General features: G+C 33.8%; 1 protein-coding gene across 1 annotated transcript in view; it reads right to left on the minus strand.

Moving 5' to 3' along the window:
* LOC129229513 (fibroblast growth factor 8b-like) overlaps positions 1-23,645 on the minus strand; it is a 101,210-nt gene extending 77,565 nt beyond the window's left edge. Inside the window, exon 1 of the mRNA XM_054863831.1 lies at positions 23,278-23,645. Within this exon, the coding sequence (XP_054719806.1) occupies positions 23,278-23,291 (14 nt within the window). The 5' untranslated portion in view covers positions 23,292-23,645. The remainder of the gene's footprint in view (positions 1-23,277) is intronic.
* Positions 23,646-27,413: the final 3,768 nt, after the last annotated feature.

Raw genomic sequence — 27,413 nt, forward strand, 5'->3', positions numbered from 1 at the left:
CAGTAGAACCTCATTTATCCGGACCCCGTTTTTCCAGATCTCTGGTTTATTCGGATCAAATTTCTAGAGTTTACTTGGAGCGTCAGTTCGACACAACTGCAGCTGAATTGTAAATGATAAAGTGTTTACGAGATGTGATGATATGTAATTTTGTTACAAAGCATCGTTTTTTTGCTGCAATAAAAGATAAGTCTGCTTGTTGAAGAACTTGTTTTGCTTATTATCACTTAAGGATTGTTCACTTATCGACCGTCTGTCCCGTTTTTTTGACGTGATGGACTGCCGACGAAACACAGTAGCATTCACATACGGTCGCCGTACATCAATCACGTGGCTGAATTCAACCCCCAGAGAGAAGAGCGCACTGCTTGGCGGAAACCAATGAAATGCAGTCTTACTTTTGACGAGCGTCAGATATCAAGGTTCTTCTGATCGAAACCGGTCCCGTCCATGATGGCTTGCTGTCATGGCAACCAGCAAAGAAAACCTGTTTCGGGTGGAAAAATCGGGATGGACGAGACGGACGGCCGATAAGTGAACAGCCCTTTACCCGGATTACCCGGGGTTTCACTTATCCGGAATGCCTTTGATTTAATTAATCCGGATGAACGAGGTTGTACTTTACCTTCAATACCGACATTTGGAGCTACAGTGTAACCTCGATTTAAGGATTGTCAAGGAACTTTAAAAATTTTATCTTTAAATCAAGGATATCGTTAAGTCGAGAAGCATCGACATTCAATGCAGTCAAATCCGGACCAGTGCAACGCATCATTAAATTGAGGAATCCGTTAAATCGGGTAGCGTTTAATCGAAGTTATACTGTATTTTTCTGAATTGTAATGCCGAGGAGGAGGAGGCTACATTCCTTGAATACCTTCTGCGATATTAACTCGCACGATAAACGTGTTTGTTTGGTTACGAGCATCACCTCCACCGTGCTACAGACCTGAGGTTTTAAGATATCAACATTAAAACAACTTGAACGTTTAAAAACTAGATTTTTTTTAAACAAATGTTTTCTCATTATATTTTTCAAAACAGTAATGTTTAGAAGAGATATTTTAAAGTTAAGAAAAAATATTATACTATTCTACGCCTTTCACATGTAGGGATTAAGTTTTCCATGTCTTCAAAGGAAAATCAACAGCCCGGAACGGCAACAGGCAATAAAAATTCCTCCTATAAAACTCCCCCTGGGTTATTTTCCGCAATTAGTTGAAAATAAAATTCAGAATATACCAAGCTATTTTCCTAACACTTAACCATAATGGTACTTATGAAGTTCATTATTAAAAACTGAAATAACAACGCAGTACGTAAATTCGTTAAAAAAATAAAATGAATAAAGGAAAAAAAAAACACTATCAGTTCAAGGAATGATAGAAAAACTTAGAACCTTTCTTTGCACTCGATTCCTTAGTTCAGTATTCTTTTTCATAGATGTAAACATACTTTATCAAGTAGCGATGGAGAAATTTGTTTACCTACATCGTGTTTTTGGCAATGGGTGGTAGGGGGGGAAGAAAACTTTTCAAAAATTGATCCTCAAGGATAAATAAAAATTTAGTATTATTTCGAGCATTCAAGACAAATTAACTCTTCTTTAAGGTTCCAAGAACTATTATGTTATTACAATAATTTCTATGCCAACATTTGCGATAAACATAACAAAACATCGCCACACCACTGCTGCTTACAAAAACCTATCCGATTTTCATCAACAAGACATAACTATTCAATACTTTTTTCAATGTTTTTACATATGAGCGATGTTTATTCAAAAGTTCACAAAAGCTGTATCTTTGGAGTAAGCAATATATTTTTTCAACATCTTTGCTTTTTTGTTTGCTATTTGCTTAAAAAAACTTTTTTATATTAATTTTTATGCCGGAAGGGTAGTTTTTAAAAACGAATGTTGCTATAAAACCAACATGTCGTGCGAAATATTGTTAAATAAAATAATTTTCACAATATAATAATTAATTTGGAAGTTGTGAATGAAAGTTTGCTATAAAAACAAAAGTGGCAAAAAATGCAATATAGATTAAGGCGGTTGATTGAATCAACTTTTTTGAAAAGTTGCCCGTCAACTAGTTGACTGGCGTTTTTCATTGTCTTCACACGAGGCAACTCAGTTGAATCAACTTTTCATCTCATAAACCGACTTTTATTCGAGCAGCTGCTCCACAATGCTATTAAAACTGAACCTAGTTGACTCGGTTGTCCAAAGTGCCAATGAGTTGAATCAGCTAAGACGTTGATTCAACTCATCAGGACGATTTTCATATTTTTGAGTCGAACAGGATTTAATTTCGAGTCAATTAGTCTACAATACGCAATGTTGAGAACCAACTGGTACTAAGTCAGTATATTTCATTATTTATTTTTCCCTATTACGTTTTAGAAAGTAAGGTCCTTACGTTTTAGAAATTAAGGTCCGAAAATATATTTTCTCTTTGTTTTAACTTGAAAGAGTGTAACACTTGTAACTTCACAAGTGGAGCAGCTGTATTTGCATAGGTGTATGTTTGAACACAGATGGCATTCAATGCGAGTACTCTTTAAGTGGTAATGTTTGCACACGTTTCTCCACTTCATTTTATTGAGATATGTTTCCCATTTTAACTTCATTAAAAATATGCAAAGCAGGTCAAAAATAAAATGATTAGGACGGAATTATGAGTACACAATTTTAAGTGTGAATATTTATTTCAAACTGAGCGAGAATTTTATTTATATTCCATTTGCTGGTGTTTTACAGTTGAGTAGGACTCCAATTATCCCATACTCCGACTAATCCAAATTGCTTTGAGAATTTCAGAAAGAAAAATTAAGACAGATTTTTAAAAAAAGATTTGATTACGAGCTAGTGTAGGCACAGCGGGAACATTGTTGGAAGTCTCATAGTGCAGCTTTATTATAGAGTTCTAATTTACTTGCACTTGTAACTAATTACATTTAGCATGTAAAGATGTTGACTTTTCATTTAATTAAAAGCTATTTTTCTTTAAAAACAGTTTTGTTCACCAACTTTCAGCACACATACAGTCATTAATTAAAATAGATTTATTAATCAAAATCCAATTATCCGAATTTTTGATTATCCGAATGGGTGCCCGATCTCGATTCAGATTGGCAAAAATGTTAAAACCAAGGACTCTAAGGCAAGCCCCTTCTCTGCGCCTCTCCTTGCACCATGACAATATATTGCGATTTATATTACATAGTACAATGTACATCGTCAATATTATGATAGTATCGCTTCAAACAGTAGAGGGTATCAGCAGCTGTTCTGTTAAGATGATGATGCTAACTTATACTTGGGCTCAATGGCCACAGAAAATAAATAGAAAATAAAACACGGAGGAAAAACAATTAAACATTGGAAGTGCTCTTAGTCGGGATCTGTATAATTAAAAATAATGTAGGGGTCGTATTATTATTAAAAAAAAAAAAAAAACATTAAATTAAAAAAAAAACAGAGATGCCTTTTTAAAGTCAGGATGAAAATTATTTCATATTAATGAAGAAATAAATAAATACACATAAGTGTGTTATGGTAGAATTCTAAGGAAATACGTACAAAGGAAAGTTACGAAGTAATTTAATGAGGCATGATATTTGTATGATTACTTCTGGAACCAAAATTAAAAATAATATGGCACGAAAATTACGCACAGATTACAACACCCAAGATTGCAAATGATCAAACGTGCTAGCTCACGCGCTCATACTAATGGCATTTCGTTGTTACTGGTTTCTGACGATTCATTTAATGCGATGATTTCTTCCACCCCATTGTCAACTCGTTAAAGCGAACTTTTTACTGCACTTTGACAATCGCATAAATCCTCAAAATTCCATTCCCCAAAGCGCCCCAACATTCGAATGCAGACGTTCCAGAGGACCTTCCCCCACCCCCTCCCCCTCTCTTGAAGACGGAAACATGAAAGATCCACCTTTGCCACTCCGTGAGATGTAGCTCTTTGTCGAAGGGAATGGTAACCGCGAAATTTACGGTGTTCTGGCAATGCCCCCTCTCAATCTATCACTCGAGTCTCTTTTGGGGTGGAGTCCATCCCCTTTCGTTCGCTTGTCACCATCTCGAGTGGAGTCCATTGTGATGTGGAGTTAAAGATGGAAGGACAGCATTTTTAAATGGTAGGTTTACCTTCGGTCTACCCTTTTTTTCCCCGTCCCTCTCGAAGGACAAAGTGGTGCAGTATGTTTTACAACTCAGTTTATTTAGGTGCTGGCCTGTTCATTATGTAGCACTCTCGTGCAGCTATGGATCATTGAATTCACTGAGGTTTATGAAGCTTATCTTTTTAACTTACAATCATGAGAAATATACGTTACAACTTTGTATATTTATGTACTTCTTGTTTATTATATAGCAAGCACGCTACACTTGTGCGGCTATGGATTACTGAATTCACTGAAGTTTATGAAGCTCAACCTTCTTTTAACTTACAATGTTAATATATTTTACATGTTAATATTTTAACCATGAGAAATATATTTCACAACTCAGTATATTTATGTGCCAACTGTTTACTATATAGCCTGCTAGTGCAGCTATGGATCACTGAATTCAAACCTTTTAACTTACAATCTGGAACATTTTACACTTTAATGTTATAGAAATATATTTTTAAACTTTGTATATTTATTATCACTCGTTTACATGCAGCACGCTGCTGTAGCCGTGGGTTACTAAAGCTCATTAAGGCCAAACATTCGACTTACAATCTGGAATGTTTTACATGTTGATATTTTATAATGTGAGAAATACATTTTATAACGCCGTATATTTACGTTCCCGATGTTTATTATGGATTCAGAGACGCTTACAGCTATGGATCACTGAATTTAGTAAAGTTTGTGAAGCCCAACCCTTTTAATTTACAATATCAGTATATTGAATGTACTAGCTCTTTGTTATGTAACACTCGTGTAGCTAAGGATCACTGAATTCACTGAAGGTTTTATATAGAAATATTTTCACATGTAATTAAATGCTATCAATTTTAATGGCTTTTGTGAAGTAACATCACTTGCAATTTTCACGGCATTGAATAATGGTTTATAACTCAGTTTATTTAAATGCCAGAATTTTATGATGAATCGCGTTGACTTCTTATCCTTAATTAATTCTACAATTATTTTAAGGCTTTATAGCTTGGGAGTTAAACTTCAAAACATTTTCTTCTCACTTCCTTTCCATTACTGAGGAAGATTAGCGGAATTTGATGTGCCTTTTCCTTTCTTCAGAGGAAGGCCACGAGATCCACAGACATTACGAGATGCGGTTGGAAAAACGATTAGCGAATCAAGGAAGCTAAACCGTAAATGTAGTTTCACTGCTAGGCGCCAAGCTGCGCGGTTAGAAAAACTAGCGGGCGCAAGAAATTAGGTAAATAAATTGATTTATTTATTTATTTTTTTTCAAAAAAAGAAAAAAAAATGTTTAAAATATTTGAAAAAAAAGGAAAGAAAGAAAGAAAGAAAAAGAAAAAGTTGTGCTCACATCGGAGAAGCTTTTTTTTTTTCCTTTTTGAATCACCCATCATTTTGTTGAAACTTGACATTGAACGTTAAGTTGCTGTACTAAGTCAGTTATAGTTATCATCAGCACGCGTTTGAAATCAATATTAGCTGAAAATGAGCTAATTTTGGTACAGAATATGAATATATTTTTCACTCTATCTTAGAGTGAATTGAAAACATTCCCTAAAATAGAGATGGTAAGATGTAAAAATATTGATATAAAACTAATCAACCTTCATTGATAGATGTAGCTCGCGAGAAAGCGAATGCTATCAAAGTAGTACAGCCCTCGTATACTAATTATTGAACATAATTTTGCTTCTATAAACACTGATTGCTAGCTCTTTGTGCAAGGTCAGATCATCCTCGTGCAATAACTAGCTTTTCCACCACTAGACAAAGGCCAATTTTAGTCATCGACGAATCATGATTTTTCAACATCAACCTAAAAGCTACCAACCCAATCGGCGTCATCCACTCCTTAAAACTTCATTGGATACTCAAGACAACAAAATGGCCAGCTTGATGATTTGGTGTTGTAAGAAATCATACCATTTTGCATCTGTAAACACTGATTGTTAGATCTTTGTGTAAGAAACTAGCATTTTCGTCATTAGACCAGTTCAATTTTAGACATCATGACAAATGTCAACGCCAACCTCAAAGCGACCAACCCATCCGGCGTCGTCCACTCATTGAAATTTCATTGAATACTTAAGAGAAAAGAATGACCAGCTTGCTGATGATTGGGTGTTGTAAGAAATCGTATCATTTTACCTCTGTAAACACTGATTGTTAGGTCTTAGGGTAAGAAACTAAAATTTTCGTCATTATATCAAGTCATTTTAGTCATCATGACAAATGTTAACGCCAACCTCAAAGCGACCAACCCAATCGGCTTCGTCCACTCATTAAAAATGCATTGAATATTCAAGGCAACAGAATTGGCATTATCAACAGGAGAAATACCGCTCCTTAATCAACTCGCAGGTTCTCATTTCTTCTGCCTACCAAGAAAGTGTAAAAAAAAAGAACGGTTCACTTCATAGGAACGAGGGAATCAGGCAACCTGTCATCCGAAACCAATGCCTCCCCCTTCCAACACGAGATCTTTTCTTTTCCATCCACGATACAGCTCATTACTCTTTCCGCGAAAGCGCGGGAAATCGGGCAAAAGAGAGGGGATAGGTAAACTGCTTTTCAATTCGGGTCTCAACTGACCTTGTAGCGCCGTTCTGGAGTTTTGAAAGGGTGGAGTAGCGCGGCTCGAACGTATATTATAGCCCTTGCGGCCGCGGGTCACTTAGACCATAAAGCGTCAACTTTTTTCAATGGTATCTCGTTACCTGGTGAATGAAGATCTCTTTATCAAAATAGTCGTTATTATTATACTTTATATACGGCAAAATCATTCTGTCACTTGAAGATAATAAATACGGAGATGAGAGTGTGAATATTGTTTTCTACTTTCGCTTTCGTAAAAATTTGTTCGGTTGAATATTCATATCGATTGAGAAATACATGATCTTTAGAGCAATAATAGGGTAAAAAGAACCAAGTACCTCTGAAGGGTTGGATGGATAAGTATTTTCTGGAAAGTGAAAAGGACAACCGCGTTCTGCAGAGTCAAGAAAATAAATATTTTCTGTAGCTAATACATTTTTTTTTATAGTCAATGCAATAAATTCTACAGAGTCAAAACGATGTTTTTCATAATGTCTATGCAAAAATATTTTCACTTAACGTTGATGTAAACTGAAATTTTTTTCACATGATGAATATTTTTGTTCAAAGAATACTGAGTTCCAAAAAAAAAAAAAAAAATTGAAAAAAATATTTTTTAGAGTCATTAATAAATTTTAAATTGAGTCAATAGTAGTTTGATTAAAAAATCAACGGAGAAATGTTTAGACTATGGAAACATTGTACAGAACAGATAATTCGTTTTTACCCTGCGAAATATCTTTTATGACTAACAGATATTTTCTGGTGAGTAACTTTACCTGCCAAATATAAACCTAAACAATTTCATCTGGTAAAAAAAAAAAAAAAACAGATTTTTTTAAAAATTTAATTTACATTGTTAGATGTAAAAATATTTTTAATTTTTGAAAACGTAACTTTTCAGCATCAAAATAAATCTAAACGTTTTAATTGGTTAAAAAGTTTATTTAAAAAATGTATGTACTCATCAAACGTATTCTACGTTGAGAATGTCTTGTAAACACTATGTAAATTTGTGCTATACAATCATATTCTATAGGATCAAGAGAGGATTGATTATGAAATCAACAGAAAAAAATGTATAATTGTAATCGTGTTCTTTAATTAGTGCTCATGAACCTCTGGTTCCACTTCCACATTATATCTGAGGGTTCCGCGACTCAAAATGCAAATCAAAAAAAAAAAAAAAAAAAACAAATAATTATATATATCCAGCTTTGTTGAAGAGTGTTTATAGGCTAACAAATATCAAGTTAGTCATTAGTTAGACTTCAACATTGTGTGTAAAGAAATGTAATATTTGTTTGAAGTATTTATTACAAGAACGAAAAGAAAAGTTTTCCCGATTATTTTTAGACCTAAATTATACTTAATATTGTTAATATATACAGTTGTAATTTCTAAACAAAAAGTGAGTTAATAAAACAATAATAATAATGCATAAATAAATCAAAGATAAAAACATTGATTCATCCAAAATGCTCTAATCTAACCTCTCATTTTAAGCACCTGCTTTCCTAAATCTAACCAAATGAAGCTCCACCAATGACGTTAAAGGATGCCTTTATGAAACTGTGAAAGGATTACTGCGCAATTCATAACACAGGACATGGTCGGTTTAAAATGACGTTTTGACGGAGCTTTTCTATGATTATCATCAATCCGTTATGCGTTCATTCTTATTAGTGAGGAATTTGAAAATATGAAAGGGGAGAAACTATTATATCATGTCGACTAAATAATAGGTTATAAGTAAATAGCTAACATTCCCCAAAATCTACTGTAGTGGCTAATTTACTTTGAGCAAAACTCTTTGCCATTTATTCCTTCATTAATTTTTAGCCTACCCTGAAATCTTCGGTTATTCCACCTCTTTGAAAGAAATATTTGAGAAGAATTTTCGAACAAAAAGCTCGCGTACTTTGGAAGGGGAGAGAAAAATAAATAAATAACTTAAACCAAATAAGAGCCGTTCAACAAACTACCTCATAGCACACATAGCATTTTACCTGTACCGAAAGTAAAAGAATTCAAACGCAGTGCTACAATGGTGGAAGAGAGAAGGGGGGAAGCAACAAAAATACTAGAAACTGTCTGAGTAAAATAAACCTGGATTTCCGCAGTCTGGAAGGTAAAAGAGAGAGAAGAAAAAGAAATGGCTGTGTTTACTCTCTTATGGGTAAGAGAAATCAAGTACGGCACAATGCGAACATCAATCTTTTAGCCTTTAGCGGCAAGCGCTGTGGGAGTGAGTGATTCTATGGGGGATCATTCACAAAATCATCAATGTGATGCATGATCTGAAAATACAGACAAAAGAATTTAAACTTTAATAGAATCTTCAAAGCCGATTTTTTTTTTATTTGTCTATAACAGTTAGCAATGTATATCTAGTGACAGGAGTGCTCACTTGGGGAGGGGGGGGGGGGGGGGGGGTAATGGCGCAGACTACGGGGTTTTGGAATTTTTAAGGGGCTGTTTTAAATACAGCTTACTTTTTCAGAATAGTTTACTTTTTCTTTTATCTTCACTCATACGAACAATTATTTAACATTATTACTCATAAACAGTGAAAAAGGTAAGCTTTCGTTGGGCTTTCTTTGACCATTAATTTAGAACTGCTTTTTCAACTAAAAACCTCAACTTGTGTTGTAAGTTGAATAAAAATAAATAATAGCATAAGTTACTACTACATAGTATTTTAAAAAATATCATCAATCATCATAACAAAGAAGGTTGAAAGATAAACAATTTAACATTCACGTGAATGAAATGACGAGTAAAACAAGGGCTGAACAAAATAAAACAAGTGTTGTTTGTCTGTTCAAGTTATGTTATTTTCTTCTTCGCTAACTGATTACCTGTATCTTGAATTTTCCTTTTGTGCATAAATTGATGTATCATTTTTTCTGCTTTTTTTTTAGTTATTTGCCATTTGTTAAATTTTTTTGTTTTCCTCCTTTTCGGTTTTGTTTTTTTGGATTCTTAAGAATTCTGATGAGAATCATTGTAATAGCAGTCGACCACAAGTAAAAATTATTTTTGAAGCGCAGTAACGTTGGACTACGTTAAGAGTAACAATGGTTTTGTTGTAAATGAGCACCTTTGTAGTCGACGGTTAATTTGGTGCGGCTGCAAATGAGTACAATATTAGCCCATTTGTATATTCGGTACTGCAGTAAATGAGTACCTCTGTGACCAACAGTAAATTTGGTATTGCTGCAAAAGAGCATCTTTGTGGCCAACGGTGAATTTGGTGCTGTTGTAAATGAGTACAATATTAGTCATCTGTATACTAAGTACTGCAGTAAATGAGTACCTTTGTGGCCAATAGTAGATTTGGTATTGTTACAAATGGGCATCTTTGTGTCCAATGGTAAATTTTGTGATGTTGTAAATGAGCATCTTTGAGGCAAACGGTAAGTTTGGTGCTGTTGTAAGTGAGTACAATATTGAACATCAGTATATTCGATACTACAGTCTACAGTAAATGAGTACATTTGTGGCCAAAAGTAGATTTGGTATTGTTGCAAATGAGCATCTCTGTGGCCAACGGTAAATTTGGAGATGTTGTAAATGAGCATCTTTGTGCCAACGGTAAGTTCGGTGCTGTTGTGGATAAGCACAATAATGGCCATCTGTTATATTCGGTATTGCTGTAAATGCCAAGTAGGTCATTTGTGACCTACTACGTTTGAATGAGTTAGAAGTCGCAGCAGAAAGGGGAAAAAAAGGGGGGGGGGAAGCGTACGTCGTTTATCGTAACATTAAATTCTTCAGTGAACAATTGTAGTTCAAAAGCTTTTATGCAAATGAGAAAACAAAATATAATTTTCTCAAACTTGTAATGATTAACGAATATCGTTAATAAATTTTCATTGCAAGTTTGTCTAGTAGCATATTTGTACTCAAGGCTCAACATAAAGCAGCTATGATTCCATTTAACCATCCTGTTTTCGCAGAGAACAGCTCCCGAATAGCGAATGCTTCATGTGTGTGCGGTCCCTTACGTCGCGGTTGAACCTGTGACTACTGAAATCGAAGAAAAAGTAGCGGAACATACTTAGCATTGTTTTCGCCTTGTTATTTTTCTCTCCCCACGATTCTTTTTGCTCAGCTTCTTTTCTTTCGAATCGAGGGAAAAAGTGATGTTATAATGATGGTTTGACATGTCAGGAAAAATAGCTACTGGTGCAGCTTAGCCTCTTTCAAAAAGCAATCTTCCAGCCAATTGTCTTGTGGTTTGAACTGAGGAATATGGGATGGGATGGGATGGTGGGCAGAAAGGTATTCAGAAAATAGTTTTTCGGAGAACTGTTATATGACTCGTCAGTCTTCAGTTATTTATTTTTAAGTGGTTATCAGTTTAGAAGTCTGTTTTCTGTTTCCTAACAACTTCGGGGTTTGAATCCATGCATTGCAGAATTCATGCGCAGCTATCGTAAACAAAGATATATTCAGAGTCAGAGACTTAATTAGAATTTTTTTAAGGAGTGAAAATGCTCCTTAACATTTTTAGAGGAATGGAATTCATTGTGGAGGAGTGAAATATACGAAAACTGTGAAGTGGGGCACGGGGCATCATAGTGACAAATTCTATAAAAATGCACTTTCTGAAGATGAAATGGCAGGGAAGACGGCAGGGAAAAAAGAAATGTGTGTTTTTGTTTATTTTTTAACGTTTACATTGCTTGAAATTTTGTACTGAAAAAATAACAGAACACCTAAATCTAATATTTTTAAAACTCCATTTTTTTTTTCTAATGCTGAGTTTTTATTTCAAGTGCAAAGTTTGAAAACACGCTTGGGTATATTTTTGAGGCGAATTTTCGATTTTCATCATACATTTTATTGCTCAAAGAGACGGTAATAATATTTGCAAATATGATGCAGTTTTTGTAACTCCATTATCTTTTTTTTCTTTCGCTTATTGAAAGCATAAATGCAACCTGCATAATCCGATTTCGAAGTTCAGGGAGAAATAAATTAAGGTATGAAATTGGAATGAAGGATCGTAATGTTTATAAAAATCCATTAAAAAAAGAAAGAAAACGAAAGCTTTTGGCTTTAAAAGCACTTTGAAAGAATAGCTTATATTCATTTTCGCAAATTATTGAAGTGTTTTCAACTTCATCGAGATTTAAACTACTGTCTCAACTGCTAAAAAATAGAAATATAAATCAGTTTTTAACTGAAAGGCGAAGAAAATTAACGTCAGACAAAAATAAATAAATAAAATAAAACAAATACAAAAAGTAATTAAATAAATAAAATTAAATAAATACAAAGTTTTAATTAAATAAATAAAATGATAAATAGCAAAAAAAAAAAAAAAAAAGAAAAAGAAAAAGTAAGAAAAATAATGTTTTTTAAAATCATTTTTTCAACCGAAACCAGATTTTTTCCTTTATATAACAGATACCTTTTTCCTTTGCTACAGTAATATTAAAAAAGAAAAAAAAAAGATTCAAAACAATGCTTTTTCTCCCTTATAACCTTGTTTCATGCCGATACTTATTCTCTACAGGGAAAATTAGTTTTTTTCATGTTTCATTTTTCCTATTATCTAATACATTGAACCAATCATTAATGTAACAGAAGGAATTCCCACGAATATAAGAAATCCTTTTCAGATTTTATGCTCCGAAATTCACAACTCATTGCATTAGTTAGTTTTGAAGACTTCCAATTACCTTCAAAACACGTGACTACACTGTCCCTACTATTTATGAAACGTTTTCAATGATTGCAAACGTTTTACTTTTTAGTATCTACAGTACCTAATAATGATACTAGATAGTATAACGTTTCAAAAGTCATTTAATGAGGTTTAAAAGAAAAATTACGGTAACATGACTTTTATAGAATCAAATGAGAATGATTCTGCACTGCCAAAGAGATCAATGGACAATTACCATTGATATGAAGATTGGTCTCTCAAAAAGTGTTCAAGAACTTAGTCGACACTGATAAATATACGGTAGTTGGTTCATTTTTTACAAGCCTTGGGACATGTCCATCCTTGCAAAATATATCGATGCGTGCAAAGCGACGATTTTGTTTTTAATTGGAGCTCTTTGAATACAAATATCGTGAAGTCTTTTCTTAGCTGGTATTTTTTATGTAGTAAGTTCTGATGAAGATGGATTGAGATAATCTTGTCCAAATATTTCCTTGTTTGTCCTAATTATTTTTTTCTGTCTGATTGGATGAGTGTTCGGTTTTCCCGATTCTTAGTTCGAAGAAAAGTGTTGTCTATAATATCTCTCCATTGAGTTTAGTTGCCAATTCGAAGTTTCTGAGAATTGCGTTTCTCAAATTACATGTAATTCATGAATTAAGACATAATATTTAAGACAAAGGAACTGGAGTGTCCGCAAAAAGGGGAAAGGACCATGGCGCAGACTGCGCCATAGAAATTTTGGTGGATAATTTTTAAAGGGCTTTGATAACATTTGGGGGGGGGGGGGTTGTTACTTTGAGGAGGGTGCTCCGTATAATTTTAGTGGGAGTGCCACTGTATGAAGAAGCAACATAAAAAGGATACTAATTGCACAAATAAAGTTATGAAAAAGAACCGTGCAGGCTACATAGAAATGGAATTGTCCCGTTCAAAACGAGCCAAAAGGATTGCCACGGTTCTCTCTAAGGAGTTAGCAATGGTAATCCAAACAGAGACATTCCTTTGAAAGAACAAATTGTTTCGCGGTCACACGTGACAACTAATAGAAAAATCTACTTCATAACAAAAACAATTATGCTGAATTTTTGGATAAGATTTCACAAAAAAAAAACGTCCTAAGAGGGTTTTTTAAGTAGTCGTCCTAAAAGAAAACCCCCCAAAACGTGGTTAAAGTTCAGAAATGAACTAAAAATCGCTATTTCTCTCCCATCATTCCAACTGCAGTCGACAAAACGCAATTTGAAGCCAATAAAATCGCCACTCAATCAGATAAAGGGAGGCAATTGCTTCGTGGAAGAAAAAAAAATTTTTTTGGACACATTTTCATCTTTAAAAGTCTACAATGACGTCAACAAAATTCCAGAACAGCCATAAATACGTCATAAAGCACTCTATCCCGGAGCAAAAAAAAAGTAACTGTGGGTACCAGAGTATCCGGAAGAATTTGACTTGCAGTTTCCAAATTGACAACATGTTCTCCCGTGAACTGATAAATGTTGAACATAAAAGCTTTTAATGCTCCACGTAAAGAGCCAAACTGATAAAGTGGGGTCGTTACGTAACATTGCACTGGTTATATGCTTGCAGTAATAATGATTAAAGGAGCATGGCATTTAACGCTTACTTAATTATGGGGGAAAGTTACTTTTAATCCATAAACGATTCCGCTCTTGCGGGCGGTTTCCCGTCCGCGGGAAATAAATGGATGCTGTTGGAGTAGAGTTGAGGAGTTAGTTCTGTTGCTTTTCGGCCGAAATAGGCAAAAAACTTCTTTTTGTTATCGATATTTGAGACGACAAAATGTGTGATTTAGTGTTAGTGACATTTGATTTTAATCTCTAGATATCGCTACCAATTTTGCATTTCACAGTTTCACCAATTTTTCGAACAATTTAATGATCGCCAGGGAGAAACAGCACTTACTCTCCCCTATCATGCAAGGGCTGCGCAATCAGAGGGAAAATGATCGACTCCGGGAATTTTAGAGCCTTTGACTCCAACTCCTTTACCCCAAAATCAGTCTGGCTCTGACTCCGCTACCACTGCCCTACTCCGACTCTTGGAATTTTAAAACTCCGACTTTCTCAATTTCCGAATGGAACTCCACATTTTGCCGAATGGAGCTCCAAATTTTGCCGAATGGAGCTCCAAATTTTGCCGAATGGAGCTCCAAATTTCGCCGAATAATGATAATTTTGCCGAATAGAGCTAAAAATTTTGCCAAATGTTGATTATTTTGCCGACTTGGCTAATAAACTTTGCTGAATAAGGGAATTTTTGGGAGATCACAGTGATCTCCCGTGACCTTCCATCGAGGCGCCTTTGCCTTTACTCCAAGATCAGCCCGACTCCGACTCCTCGGCCCTCTACCATACACACGCATATCAATATATCCTTTCATTATCAATCGGTTGTTAAATAAAAAAAAAAGGAATTTTTCTTAAATGATCCGATCTATAAAGACTTTTGATTCCCGATTGATACCAGCCAAATTTCTGAAACGAAGTTTATTAACTCGTTCCCAATTTCTACCGAAATTTTTACGATCTTATTGTTGACGCTTGATTTTACAAACTCTTTAAAACCAGAAAAAGGTTACAAAATCTACACTTCGTTAAATCGATCAACATCGTTTCAATAAGAGATTTTTTGGGACTGGTCAGCTGTTCGTAAAACGGTGAATAAATTCGTAAAATCGAGCGCAAATATATTTTCTTGAAAGGAACAGTCAACTTTTTCGTCGAGTAGTTTTGTGTTCTCTTTTTTGGAACCATACTTTTTTCTAACAAGGTTCTTCCATATCCGGGATTGAGAGCATCTACGTAAAAAACAGGCGGTAATCACTAAATAACGTGGGACTTATTAGCTCTCATTTTGTGAGATAGTTACAACTGAAGTTTGAAGGCCTCACGAGGGAGAAAGCTCCAATACATATCGAGGTTATTATACATAGGTAACACAATTTACTAAAATATCATTGGAATTGAGATTATAGAAACAAATGCCAGCATAATGTTGAATATAAGGACAAAACCTTTTCAAGTAATTTTTGAAGCGTTTTCGTGTTTTATTATTTCTGAAAGTTATTTTTTTTGGAGTTGTCCCCTTGTTGCACCAGGTCTTAAATTTCTTTCTTTATTTTTAGAACATTTATTCTTTTTTTTTAACATTTTTAATCAGCTTGTATTGCAATCGTATCGTTGCATAACGCGTCAAAATCAGACACTTTCATTTCTTTTATGCTCATAAATTTTGCATTAAAAAAATCATTGCTAGAATCCGGATTATATGCACGAAAAATCACGAAAGTATGCATGCAAATAAGCGCTGAAATACCTGATATATGCACTAAAACTAAAAACTATGTCTGAGAGAGTTAAAAAATATACGCTAATATTTTTCTACTCATGCCAAGAAAGTTTAAACATCTGAGTGAAAAAATAGTTGCTCTATATTTTCATTTTGTTAGGAAGGCGACAAGTACATATTAAAGCAGTTATTGAATCTGAAAGTGCTCATTAAACGTTTTTACTGCAATAATTAAAATATGTTCTGGAAGTTTTTTTTAATTAATTTTTTTTTAGCTAGAAATTGTCTTTTCATTTCATATCATTTCTAAAAAATCAAATATCTTTTCAACTTCTACAAAATCTCTTTAAAGTAAAGTTTAAAAAAAAACCTTAAAAGTAAGTGTAAACCACAGTAATATGCATTGCTTTCAAAAAAAATGCTGTTTTCAGGCATCTATATGCAGTAACATCAGAAGATAAAATATGCAATTGCGTATACCCATATCCATTTGCATATAATACGGGCTCTACAATCGTGTGAAAATTGAAACAATTGATGCAAAAGAAATTCATTGGCTAATTTCTACTCTAACAAAAAAACACATTAAAAAATCAACAGGAAAAAAAATCAATAAAAATGGCGCCGAATGACACGCCTTGCCTGCAGTAGACTAAAGTTTACAAACACCATAAAAGGCGGCCGCCGCTCATATTCCCTTCGACAAGCACCAGAAGCTGGTAGACAAAATGAAAAGCAAATGCCGTCGCATCAGCCAAAATGAATAATTAACTATGCAAGAAATTAGAGACGGTGGAAGAAAAAAAACGCTTGACCAGACATCGGTCCAAGGTTCGACCCGGTTAACACCATGCTCCGAGTTAACAGACCTATTAATTTTTCTGCGTAGGTTGGTGGGAATAGTATTTGGCGTCGATAAAATCACGAAAAAGTGCTAGTTCTATTTCGTCAATGAAACTTAATGAATGGGTAATAATTACGTGCTATATTATTTATGCCAGCATTTTTCAGAAATTTGGAGGAAACAGCGGTAGGAATAGGAACAATTATTTTCGTCTGAGCCAGGGCTTGATTATTAATTACCCAATAGGGGCCCCAAAGTTGCTAAAATTGTTTTAGCCTATGGTTAAAATTGTGAGGTTTGACTACAAAGGGGCTTAGAAAATGCGTTTGACCTATCGCTCCCTGATATCTTAATAGGGCCCTATTTGAACCGGGTATTGTACGAGATTTTTTGTTTTTATCGGATGTCTTGAGATCCAAAAGCTCTCTCTCTTTTTTTTTTTTTGCATTGAAAAGGGGGTTTCTTGAAACCCGGAAGAACGTGAATGCAGTTCTCGGCAAATTTTTGTGGATTGAACTTCGTTATTTTTCCTCCACTTTTCTGCATAAAGGTATTTCTTTATTTTTTACTGTACAAGATTGTTTAACGATATGGGAGATTCTTGTACCAAACCCACTCGAAAGCGTTAATTATCAATTGCAGATTAAATTCTGAAAAAAAAAACCCCTGGATTTTAATGGTGTAAGATATGAAATGTTCTGATCACTATAGTGCTTCCCACACTTCTTTTGGCGGGAAATTGAACCCTGTGTTAGAAAAACAAAAAGTAATCCGAAGTTGCATTCTCGTTTTCCTCCTTAGTTGCGATTAACAATCGAATCGACCCCCCCCCCCCCCCCACACACACAAAACCACATACTATGCATCTATTTATGAATTTATAGAAGATAAATCATCAATTTACGAAAAAAAAGAAAAGAAAACGCTACTCAGGAACTGTAACTGACAGAAATAAAAGCGAATCAGATTTTGTAAATAGAACGCAGCACCTACTTCGTACTAAGTTAAGGCTCGCATATCAATAATAAGATTTCCCATTTTAAATAAACAATATGCGATTTTATGCCTGAAAATATAATTAAGTTTATTATGGCTCTTTACCTCTTGATACAGTATGAAGATTCAGGATGTGGTTCGTTTTTGACGTCCTACGTGTCCATCCCTTAAAACAAGGCATCTAATAGAGTTAGCTCAGGGTTACTTTCTAGTCGTCAACATGAAAAGGGATTTTATTTTAATCTAATGTGACATTCCGCCACGCTGCCGAATATCAGCGGAATTAGAATGCTATTAATCACTTTTTTGACAAGACATGTTTTGTCAATGCAATAAAACCAATTATAACAAATGTAATATAGCTCCAATGGTTTTGCTTGCGGAGACATGCCATGTGGAAATCAAGAAAGCTACAGGTCTTCGGAGCATTTCTCGCTATTCCAAAACGGATTAACGGAGCATGTAATAGTACTCAAATACACAAGCAGTACTTGAAAGTACACAAACGTTAGCAATTATTTTGAACAGCAACACATACGTTAGTTATTACGCAAATGAAAGATATTATGACATTAAACACCAAGGATAATGCGAAGACCTTTCAAATTTCAATCAAGAAAGCAACAGGTCTTCGTGAAGCACCTCCCTCTATTCCAAAAGAGATTAACAATTTACGAGAATACTTTCTCTGAGGCCCACTCGTGATTTAAAAAAAAAAAAAATCGTTTTATCACATGTAATATAGTAACACGCACGAATTGAAAGATAACAAAAGTTAGCAATTATTTAGAACATCAATATAAGCGTAAGGTTATCAAGATAATGTAAATTTCTCAATTATTTTTCGGATTTTTTTTTAAACACATTAAACACATATTTGGCAATTTTCATACTTTAAACAAGCAAACTTTCAGGAAGTTAAAGTCTAATGTCAAGCGATTTCTTTGCCACCAAAAGTGCAGCAACGGCTGACACATATTCTTCTATTTAAATTCCTTTCTATTTACCTGCCGTAAAAGCCTATTTACAGTAATGTGAAGAAGAGATAAATAAACAAAGACATAAAACCTAAACGACAGCTCATTCATTGAAACTTGTTTCCCCAAACACAAAAGAAGACTTCCAGCAGGACATTGCCAGGTATGCCTAAAAGGAACAATGGATTCAGTCCCCTCACCCCTGAAGGTGTGGACACTACCGACCTTTATGATAGTCCCTGGGGCGTAAAACACCTGTGTTCTTATCTGTTCTTTGTCAATTTAAATGAACTTGTCCTTACAAGCACAATTTCGAAAAGTTGGATCCGTGGTACAAGATGGACATTTGATCTACTGTTTGAACAGCTTCAATTGGTAAATATGGTTTGGCTAGTGTTCACAATAAACCTGTTGATGCCATTTTAAGTGTATCAACATATAGCAAAACTCTGATTAACAATATCAACTTAGTACATACATTTTCTCTGAAATAATTTGATGAACGGCAAATGCATTGATTTTTGTTAATGGAAAGAAAATGGCTAATTTTTGTATATCCGGAGTTTTGTGCAACATTTTATTTGCAAGTCAGATCGGGGGGGGGGGGGGGGGGGGGTATACCTATGTAATGTTACGTTTTCATTTAGAAAAAAAGAATCAACAGTTTTTGTATTCAGTGAAATCCCGTTAACAGCGAATACCAATACAAAGTAATATATTTCGCAGCAAACTAAATTGTATACTCCCGATTTAATTGCCATTTCATTGCTTGAATTTCAGAACAACGATATTTCCGTGACAAAGGAAAGATTTCGGCCCCTTGACATTCGTTGTAACGGAATTCATCGTTGAAGTCATATGATCATTTTCCGGATTTGCATAGTTTAAAATTTTACTATCCAAACTTAGAATTACCATTCATTCGGTACACTTCAAATTTTGTCTAAAATGTGTAATAAAGTAAACCATCGTCACCTTGATTCCCCAAAAAGACATATAGTGGAATAGACTAATTTTATGTACTCCTATGGAAAAAACATATGACGTTATTTTTAATGCGTCAAATTTTGACGTACGTCCTACCTCACTCAGCGTCTCGACATGCAGTGCTTTCTAGAAATATAAATAACTTTTTCAAAGCGATTTTTAAATTTAACGAGAATCATGCAAAATAACAATTCACAGTAATCGATGGAGGATATTTCCGCAGCTTTTTAATGCATTTAATATCTATCGGATTCGAATTTCCTCAACGCATTTGATGACCTAATTTGCAATACAACTTGAAAGCACGTGTTTCCGTGTTATAGTATTCTTTTTGTCAGTGCGTGGAGCGAACAACTATTAAAATTAATTACACAATATGAATGGGTAGCGTTTCCTATTCTAAGAATAGGAGGAGTAATGCAAAAGAACAAAATCGATCCTGATTACATGGCGTAAAATAGTGCCAGCATTTTAGGCGTTAATTCGTAAATTGCAAAAGACAAAAAAGCTGTTATAGAATCTACTATGATCCGCTGTTATAGAATCGCCATTTAATTGGAAAAGGAAAAGGACAGTAAAGTACTTATTATTTATTAATTGCATTCAGGCCTGTTATTTGGGAGGGGGTGGTCAAGAGGGGCAATTGCGTACTTCCTGACTATAAAAAAATACTGACTTTACATATAATATGTGAGTTTGGTTTTTCTTGTTTTTTGCTATGATATGTATTCAGTATGCAACCCTTTACCGCCCCCTTCCCCTCCGCAGACAGAAGAACCGAAATAATGGACTTGATGGTATAGAAATAAATAGTGAATGACTAGTCTTGTATTGGCTTGATCAATGGCTCATAATCCATTCTGCGTCAAACGTAAAGTTTCTTATTTAAAGATTTCCATAACAGCACCTTAGGTTGACTCTACCTTTGTGGAGGGGAGGACTTGTAGAGGGGGCTACCCCGCATTAGTGTGCTAAACAAAAGAAAATTAGGAAAGTTTGCATAAGATTCGATGACGGTTAGGCAATGTGGTACAACAACCACTTGCACTTCAACTCCTCATTTCCTAAAGCAACGCTCGAACCCGGAATCTTATAGTTTCTAGTCGAATAAGTTACTGCTGGGCTACCAATTAGCAACTCCAGAGCTCGAATACGCTACCTTGCGGTGATTAACAATACTGAAGAAAAAGGTAAAACATTCCATTCCACGTGTTTTCTTTTTGTTAAATTACAGACTTCAGACAGTTTGCGGTGTAATGTAATTTCAGAAGAATAGACAAGAAAGCTTCCCATAAACACGGCGAAAAGTTACTGTCATTCATTAAGCGTCAAAGCAAGTAATAAGTTGCGGCATTTGTTTGTTTTACCTTTTTCATCCGCCATTAGACTGTGGCTGCCGCGCCCCCTATAGTTTATTGGAGTTGGGAATTGGAATTCAACCCAAACGTACAAAATAGAGATTAAACATTATTTGTATTGTACCCCGAATATTCTTTTTCTTCAGCAATTCTTCGAAAAAAAAACACGTTATATTATTTCTATAACATTTACATTATTTTTTATGACATAAACTAAGTTCCTTATTATAAGACACACATTAAACTCTTTATTCTATGTTCGAATTCACATTAGAAAATCAAATGCGACCCAAAAATTAGAGAAAAAAAAATTATGTTTCAAAAACCATTTCGATAAAGAAAATTAACGCATAAAAAATTTAACTTTCTGAACATAGAATAAAAATTAATAAAAAAATATTTCCTTTTGTATGGAATCATTTTGTTAAATCATAGCCAATAAAAATATTTTGCTATTATTTTCTCATAAAAGAAAAAGCTCGATGTAAAAACAGCTGAACTCCCTAGGCAGACCACTGATCTGCTACAAAATATTTGTGTAATAATTGGCATGAAAGTTTAGAAAAGATTTTAAAAACATTATTTGTTCGCAACTTCTCCCCTGGTAACGAATGCGAGACACACACGATGTTTTACTCGCAATTGTAAATATTGATGCTTATTAGAAATAAACTAAGTGTAAAAAACAACATAAATAAGATAAATATGCATCTAATTATCGTTTTAATTCGAATTGATGTTGCAGCTGTTTCATAAAACAGCCAACGAAATCAAATAGTAATGCGTAGAAAACACGGAACGATCCGCAATTATTACACAAGATGAATTTAATAATTTTCCAACAAAAATGTGGAAAATGAACTGATCCGTTCTCGGAAGTAGGATTCCACATGGGATACTCGTAGTTTGCGTGTCATCAACATTCTCAACAAATATTTTCAATCTTGTTTTTCTCTAAAATGAAGTGCGCTTTATTTTTCACTTTGGAAAAAAACAACCTTCTCCTTCTAATCAATTAAGTATTAACTGTCACATGTTTTTTTTATTTTATTTATTTATTTATTTTTTTACGGGCAGATGGGATAGAAATTAATAAAATTTTCTCTAATTTTCACGTTTACTAGGATATTAAGTTAATGAAGGAATATTTAACATTAATATAAGAATTAATTGATGTAATAAATTCTTTTTAAGTTCTTTTTCTGCTCAATTTCTTTCTTTTCTTTCTTTCTTTCTTTTTCTTTTTTTTTTGTAATCTGGGGAAAAAATATGGAAAACGTTCAAGCGTTGAGAAGCATTTTCGTTTTCATCGAAACTAACGATTATTAGCATGTGATATTTTCAACAATTTTCAAGCACATTTTTTATGTCACGTAGATATTGAATGATATTTAATTCATGTAATTATTAATTTTTGGTTTATTCCTTCTTAGTCGTTAGACATTAAAATTCTGCAGTTTTTCTTACTCATGACCCTTTTACCGGTGTGGACGTTAGTTTTTACGATAAATAAATTAAGTAATAAAAATACTCAGAGAGAAAAGTAAAAAAATACACCCATAGCTTTTCAATCTTAATACATATAACACACAAATAAACAGAGGACTTAAATCGCTGGACACCACTTTCAATATCATAATCTTCTCTCATATAATGCTATTATTATTATTTTTTCCATACTTTTGGCTCTAATAATGATGAGAATTTATGTGAAATTTTTGAACAATGTACAATAAATTTAAAATTTAATAAATAAAAAATAACTCACAAGTTATGAGTTGTGATAACTTTTAAACGCGCAAACTTTCTAAAAGAAATTTTGGGAAAATTTTCTATAGTTGAAATATTTTTCTCTACGTAGAAATAATTATTTTCCAGTTGGAAACTTCCCTTTTAAGTGAATATTGAGTAAAGAGAAATTAATTAATAATGTACCAATTATTCTAGCAAAAACTATTATTTGAATAATTCTTATGAATTGCATATAGTTATATATTAAAAATTTATTTTTTATATTTATTGCAATATTCATGAAAACGAATTTTCCCCATTTTCTTAGTTTGTTTTTCGCTGAAAGGAATTCCAAAGCTTAGTGAAGCAAAGTAATATTTTCACTAACAATAGCACAATAAAAATAAATTAACTAATTGCTGATCATTGTTAGAAAAATTTAATTCAATATTTATTTATATTTTCATATTAATTGTAATATTCATGAACGCAAACAATTTTTCCATCAGTTCTTGGCTTATTTTAGGCTAAAAAGAATTCCAAAATTTTGTGATGCAAAATAATATTTGAACTAAAGTTATCACAATTCAAAAAAATTATTAAAGTGTCACTTACCTGAATATTAACATGTGGCATCAACAAGTAACCATGGAGACAAATGTCTCCTTACGCATCCGCTGGCACGCATCGAAAATTTAAAAGTCGATTCAGCTTAAACAATCCAACTCGCTGGAATAAAAAGCATCAAAATCCACGCACTGTGCAACAAATGGAATTCTGAACACTTATTTTGAAATAAATAACACATTTATAAAAAGTTCCATTCCACTGAGGCGTAACAAACATAAAAAAATCCTTGGCCGGCCATTGGGTTCGAAAATGAATCAATTAAAATTAATTTGTCAGCACTTAAAAAAGTTTTAAATTAGTCGTCTGATTTCTCTCTTCTCGAAATTCCGCGGCATCGTCTGCTCTCGAGCGGTCTCGAAGATGAAGTGAACCGAGACTTTTCTGCTCACTGTCCGTGCCTGTAGTTATCACTCGGCTCTGCTGACAGCGCTTGTTTTTATTCGGCGAGGGTCACGTGATCTTTCACTGATTGCCAATAGGAGTGAGAGAATGAGTATTGGCGCTGGGTGTTCTGTTTTCCTCGCTGCGCTACTCGTCTAGTTAGCGAGAAGTGAGAGCGGAAAAAGCATGAAACTGAGCGCTGAGATTAAAAGTTAAAAGTTTTTTCTTTTTAGTTGCACGACAGGTAATTTGCATAAGAAAAAATCGCAAAAAATGTTGACTTTTTTAAATGTCATCAGATTTTTAAATTCGGGACGCTATATACATATACACACAGTAGCGTTCTCAGTACGGGTGTCACTCAGGGCGGTAATTTGTAGTGCCACTCCCTTCCCCCTCAAAAAATAAATAAATAAATAATGTTTAATTCCACATAAAGTTCACACGATTTTCAGAAACAAAGTTTTATTAATGTGGTGTTACGAAAGTTTACATTAAAATGCGAAAATTATGAACGCATTTTATGTAAAGTTTGTCCTAAATAAAAACGTACGCGCCCTTTTCCCGCAATACTGTGCTCCATTGGCGATGAAATTTGGTAGCTTAAATAAAATGTAAGATATATTTTTAAAAGATGTAAAGAATTGAAAATTTAAAATAGCGACTTGAGTGTACTTAAATCCACTTTTAATGCCGCCTCCCCCAGAAGAGTGTCACCCGGGGCAGACCGCCCTCCACCCTTGTTTACAGACGCTCTGTATAATTCTTTTTTACTAATAAAATTATTGAATTATTATTATTGTGGTTGAAGGACGAGGTAAATAAATAATTTGTGTTAGATGTTCAATAGTGACATATCTTCAAAATGAAGTATTTATTTTTAAACAAAACAATAAAATTGTAACTCTTCTAAATTATTTTGATCTTGTATTTCTCTGAAACGTGAATATTTCTTCGAATAACACATTTAATCCTTTTAAAAAATCCTGAGTAGTTTTCATTAAAATTTGTTTTGATTAACATACCCTTCAAAGTGCCCACATTAAGCTGTGTCTTAATATTAGTCTAAAATTGTTCATATTAATCAATAGCAGTGTAATATTACTAACCAGGAGCAGTACTATTTCTCAAGACAATTCCAGAAATTTGGGACCAAAATATAAGTGGTAAAATATTGGGATAGACAAGGGCAGGAAATTCGGGACGTATGGTCAACTTATGTTATATTTTGTTTCTTCTCCTCCACTTTGGATTTTTAAACGCAAATTTGTTCTTTCCTTTCATTAATGAAACCCAAATCTACAATTTTTTCAATTTTTAAGTAAAAAAAAAGCTATTTTATTTTATAATTTTGCATAAAATTAGTTCTGCAACAATGAGTAAGATGAATAACGTTCATATTCCATTAAAACATTTCAACGCTGTCCCCGGAAAAACGTTACTGATCCTTGAAAATTTTTAACTGTCCGCGTTAAATAAATTAATAAAATAAAATTGGAATTGTATTTAAAAAAACCTTAAATAAATAAAATAAGATTAATAAAATAAAATTTTGTGGAATATTATTTTATATAGACACTAGATCCCTCATCTAAATGCACACATAAAAAAAAAAATTGACACACATTGTTGTTATTATTGTAAAAAAGAAAAAGAAAAAAGAGAAAAAAAAACAGTGCTTGCTTTTTCCTATTGCTTGAATTCTAGTGAACAGGGATGGAGAGCGGTGTCTTTTTCATTTTTTAGAACATTTTTATTTTGAAAGATTATTGAGGGTTAAGTTTATATGCAAAAAATAGTTTATAAATTTCGTGATGGATAGGAAGGAGAGTGGGGGGGGGGGGGGGTGAATTAAAATGAGTTTAAAATGAATAAATGAGTATCTATCACTGTACGAAAAATCATTACTAATTTTACTCTCCTTTGCAACTCCATGTTTGTGAGTTTCACACCTGTACAGTAATAATAAAAAAATAGCTGATCCGTGCGAAGTATTCGCGCTCGCCAGCGAGGATTCAAAAATCTCGTTTATTTAAATATTTTTTCAAAAAACAGTCAACTTTGAATTGCTTGTTTATATTTTGCCGATAGCGGTGAAACAAATCTTTGAACTGATGCCATATTTATAAAGTTTGATGAACTATTAAGGATGTTTTGGCTCCCCCTCCTCCTCTCCTCCCCCTCCCCCAAATAAAAAGAGAAGAAAACGCCTTTGAAAAATAATATAATACTGCAGTTAACCGTGTTTAAATAAAACTCTTTTTCTGATTTTAATGCAACAACTCAACCGTGGTTTGTTCAACGAGTTTAGATTACCTTTAGACTTTTGAAACCTTACTGAAAAAAATGTATTTGTAAATTGAGGCAGTGAGAAGCAAAGGGATGTAAGTGAACTTTTTAAAGGTTCAAGTAAATGCGTTTGCAGATCTGATCCTAGGTAGGTTTTCATAGATTTTTTTTTCTAAATCATTCTGTACTAGCCGCCTGCGGCGACCAGCTGGTCCGCCTTTTTACGCCAGGGGTGTCGCCTTCGGCGGCTGCTTAAACAATTTAGCGACGACATTAATCAATGTTTTTCTCTATAAATCAGTATTATCATCCGTTTTTTTATGCCAATGTTGCCGCCTTCGGCGGCTGCTTAAATAAATTTCGTAGCGGTGTCAATCAATCTATATCTATCTATATCATTAATAATTTGAATAAAATATTTTCTAGATCGTTCTCCAGATTCGTCGTTTGGAATATTCTTAAAGGAGGGGAGGGAAGACACAAACGACGTACTCTTCATGCAAATTTTGTCGAAAAATAACAAAAAGCACTTCCACTTTATGTGAAAGCATTGTTTTTTCAAAGTCATGGTGTATGTGGGGGAGGGAGGGGGACATTGACACCCAATGTGCAAGCACCCACCTACGGCGGCTGTTTGGCTAACTTGTCATTAACCTTTTTACTTCAAGCTTGCCGCCTTCGGCGGTTGTTTAAATAAATTTGGCAGCAGTATTAATCAATCCATCTCTATCTTTTTTTTTTTGTGCCATTCACATTTTTACGCCAAGAGTGCAGCCTTCGGCGGCTATCTACCTTTACAATCTATCTCTACAGTTTCTTATCCATCTCTATTTATTTTGACCTCCTCGCCCATTTCCTAATAAAAACAAAAAACACTCAAAAAATCGCTTTTTTTATTTAAGTAGAGCAAAAAAAAAAAGCTCAAATTCCCCGTAGTGTGCAAAAAGTAGCGTTTGACAAAGATAAAAAAAATCTCGCTGTTTTTATTGAATTAATGCGCACAACTATGAAATGTAACGTAATATAGATACAGCGAAAGGTCCAGCTTGGGGGGGGGGGATGGAAAAATAAATAAATGCAATCCCTAAATAAAACAAAAAAAAAGGAAAGAAAAAAAGCAAGCGCTGCCGAAAAAACACGTGGTCATCACGTCAGAAAATGTAGAAGTAAGCTATATAGTAAAAAAAAAAAAAGATTAACATTGCTTGCGATTAAAATTCCATCGTAAATATCGAATCGAAACCCAAGTAGTGACGTCACAGGCATAAAAGATTGAAGAACGCTTTTTTCGACTGATGCGTGAAAGGACATAATGTGTTCAGCATTAAAAAAATTGTAAAAAAAAAACTATTGCGTATTTTTAAGAACTTTTTTCTTCTGAAGAGGGCGAAATGTTCTTACTATTACCAACTTAAATTTCAGAAATGAGGCTTTGATACTTCTCGCAGGAT

The sequence above is a fragment of the Uloborus diversus genome, chromosome 9 (assembly GCF_026930045.1).
Source record: "Uloborus diversus isolate 005 chromosome 9, Udiv.v.3.1, whole genome shotgun sequence".
Taxonomy (NCBI): domain Eukaryota; kingdom Metazoa; phylum Arthropoda; class Arachnida; order Araneae; family Uloboridae; genus Uloborus; species Uloborus diversus.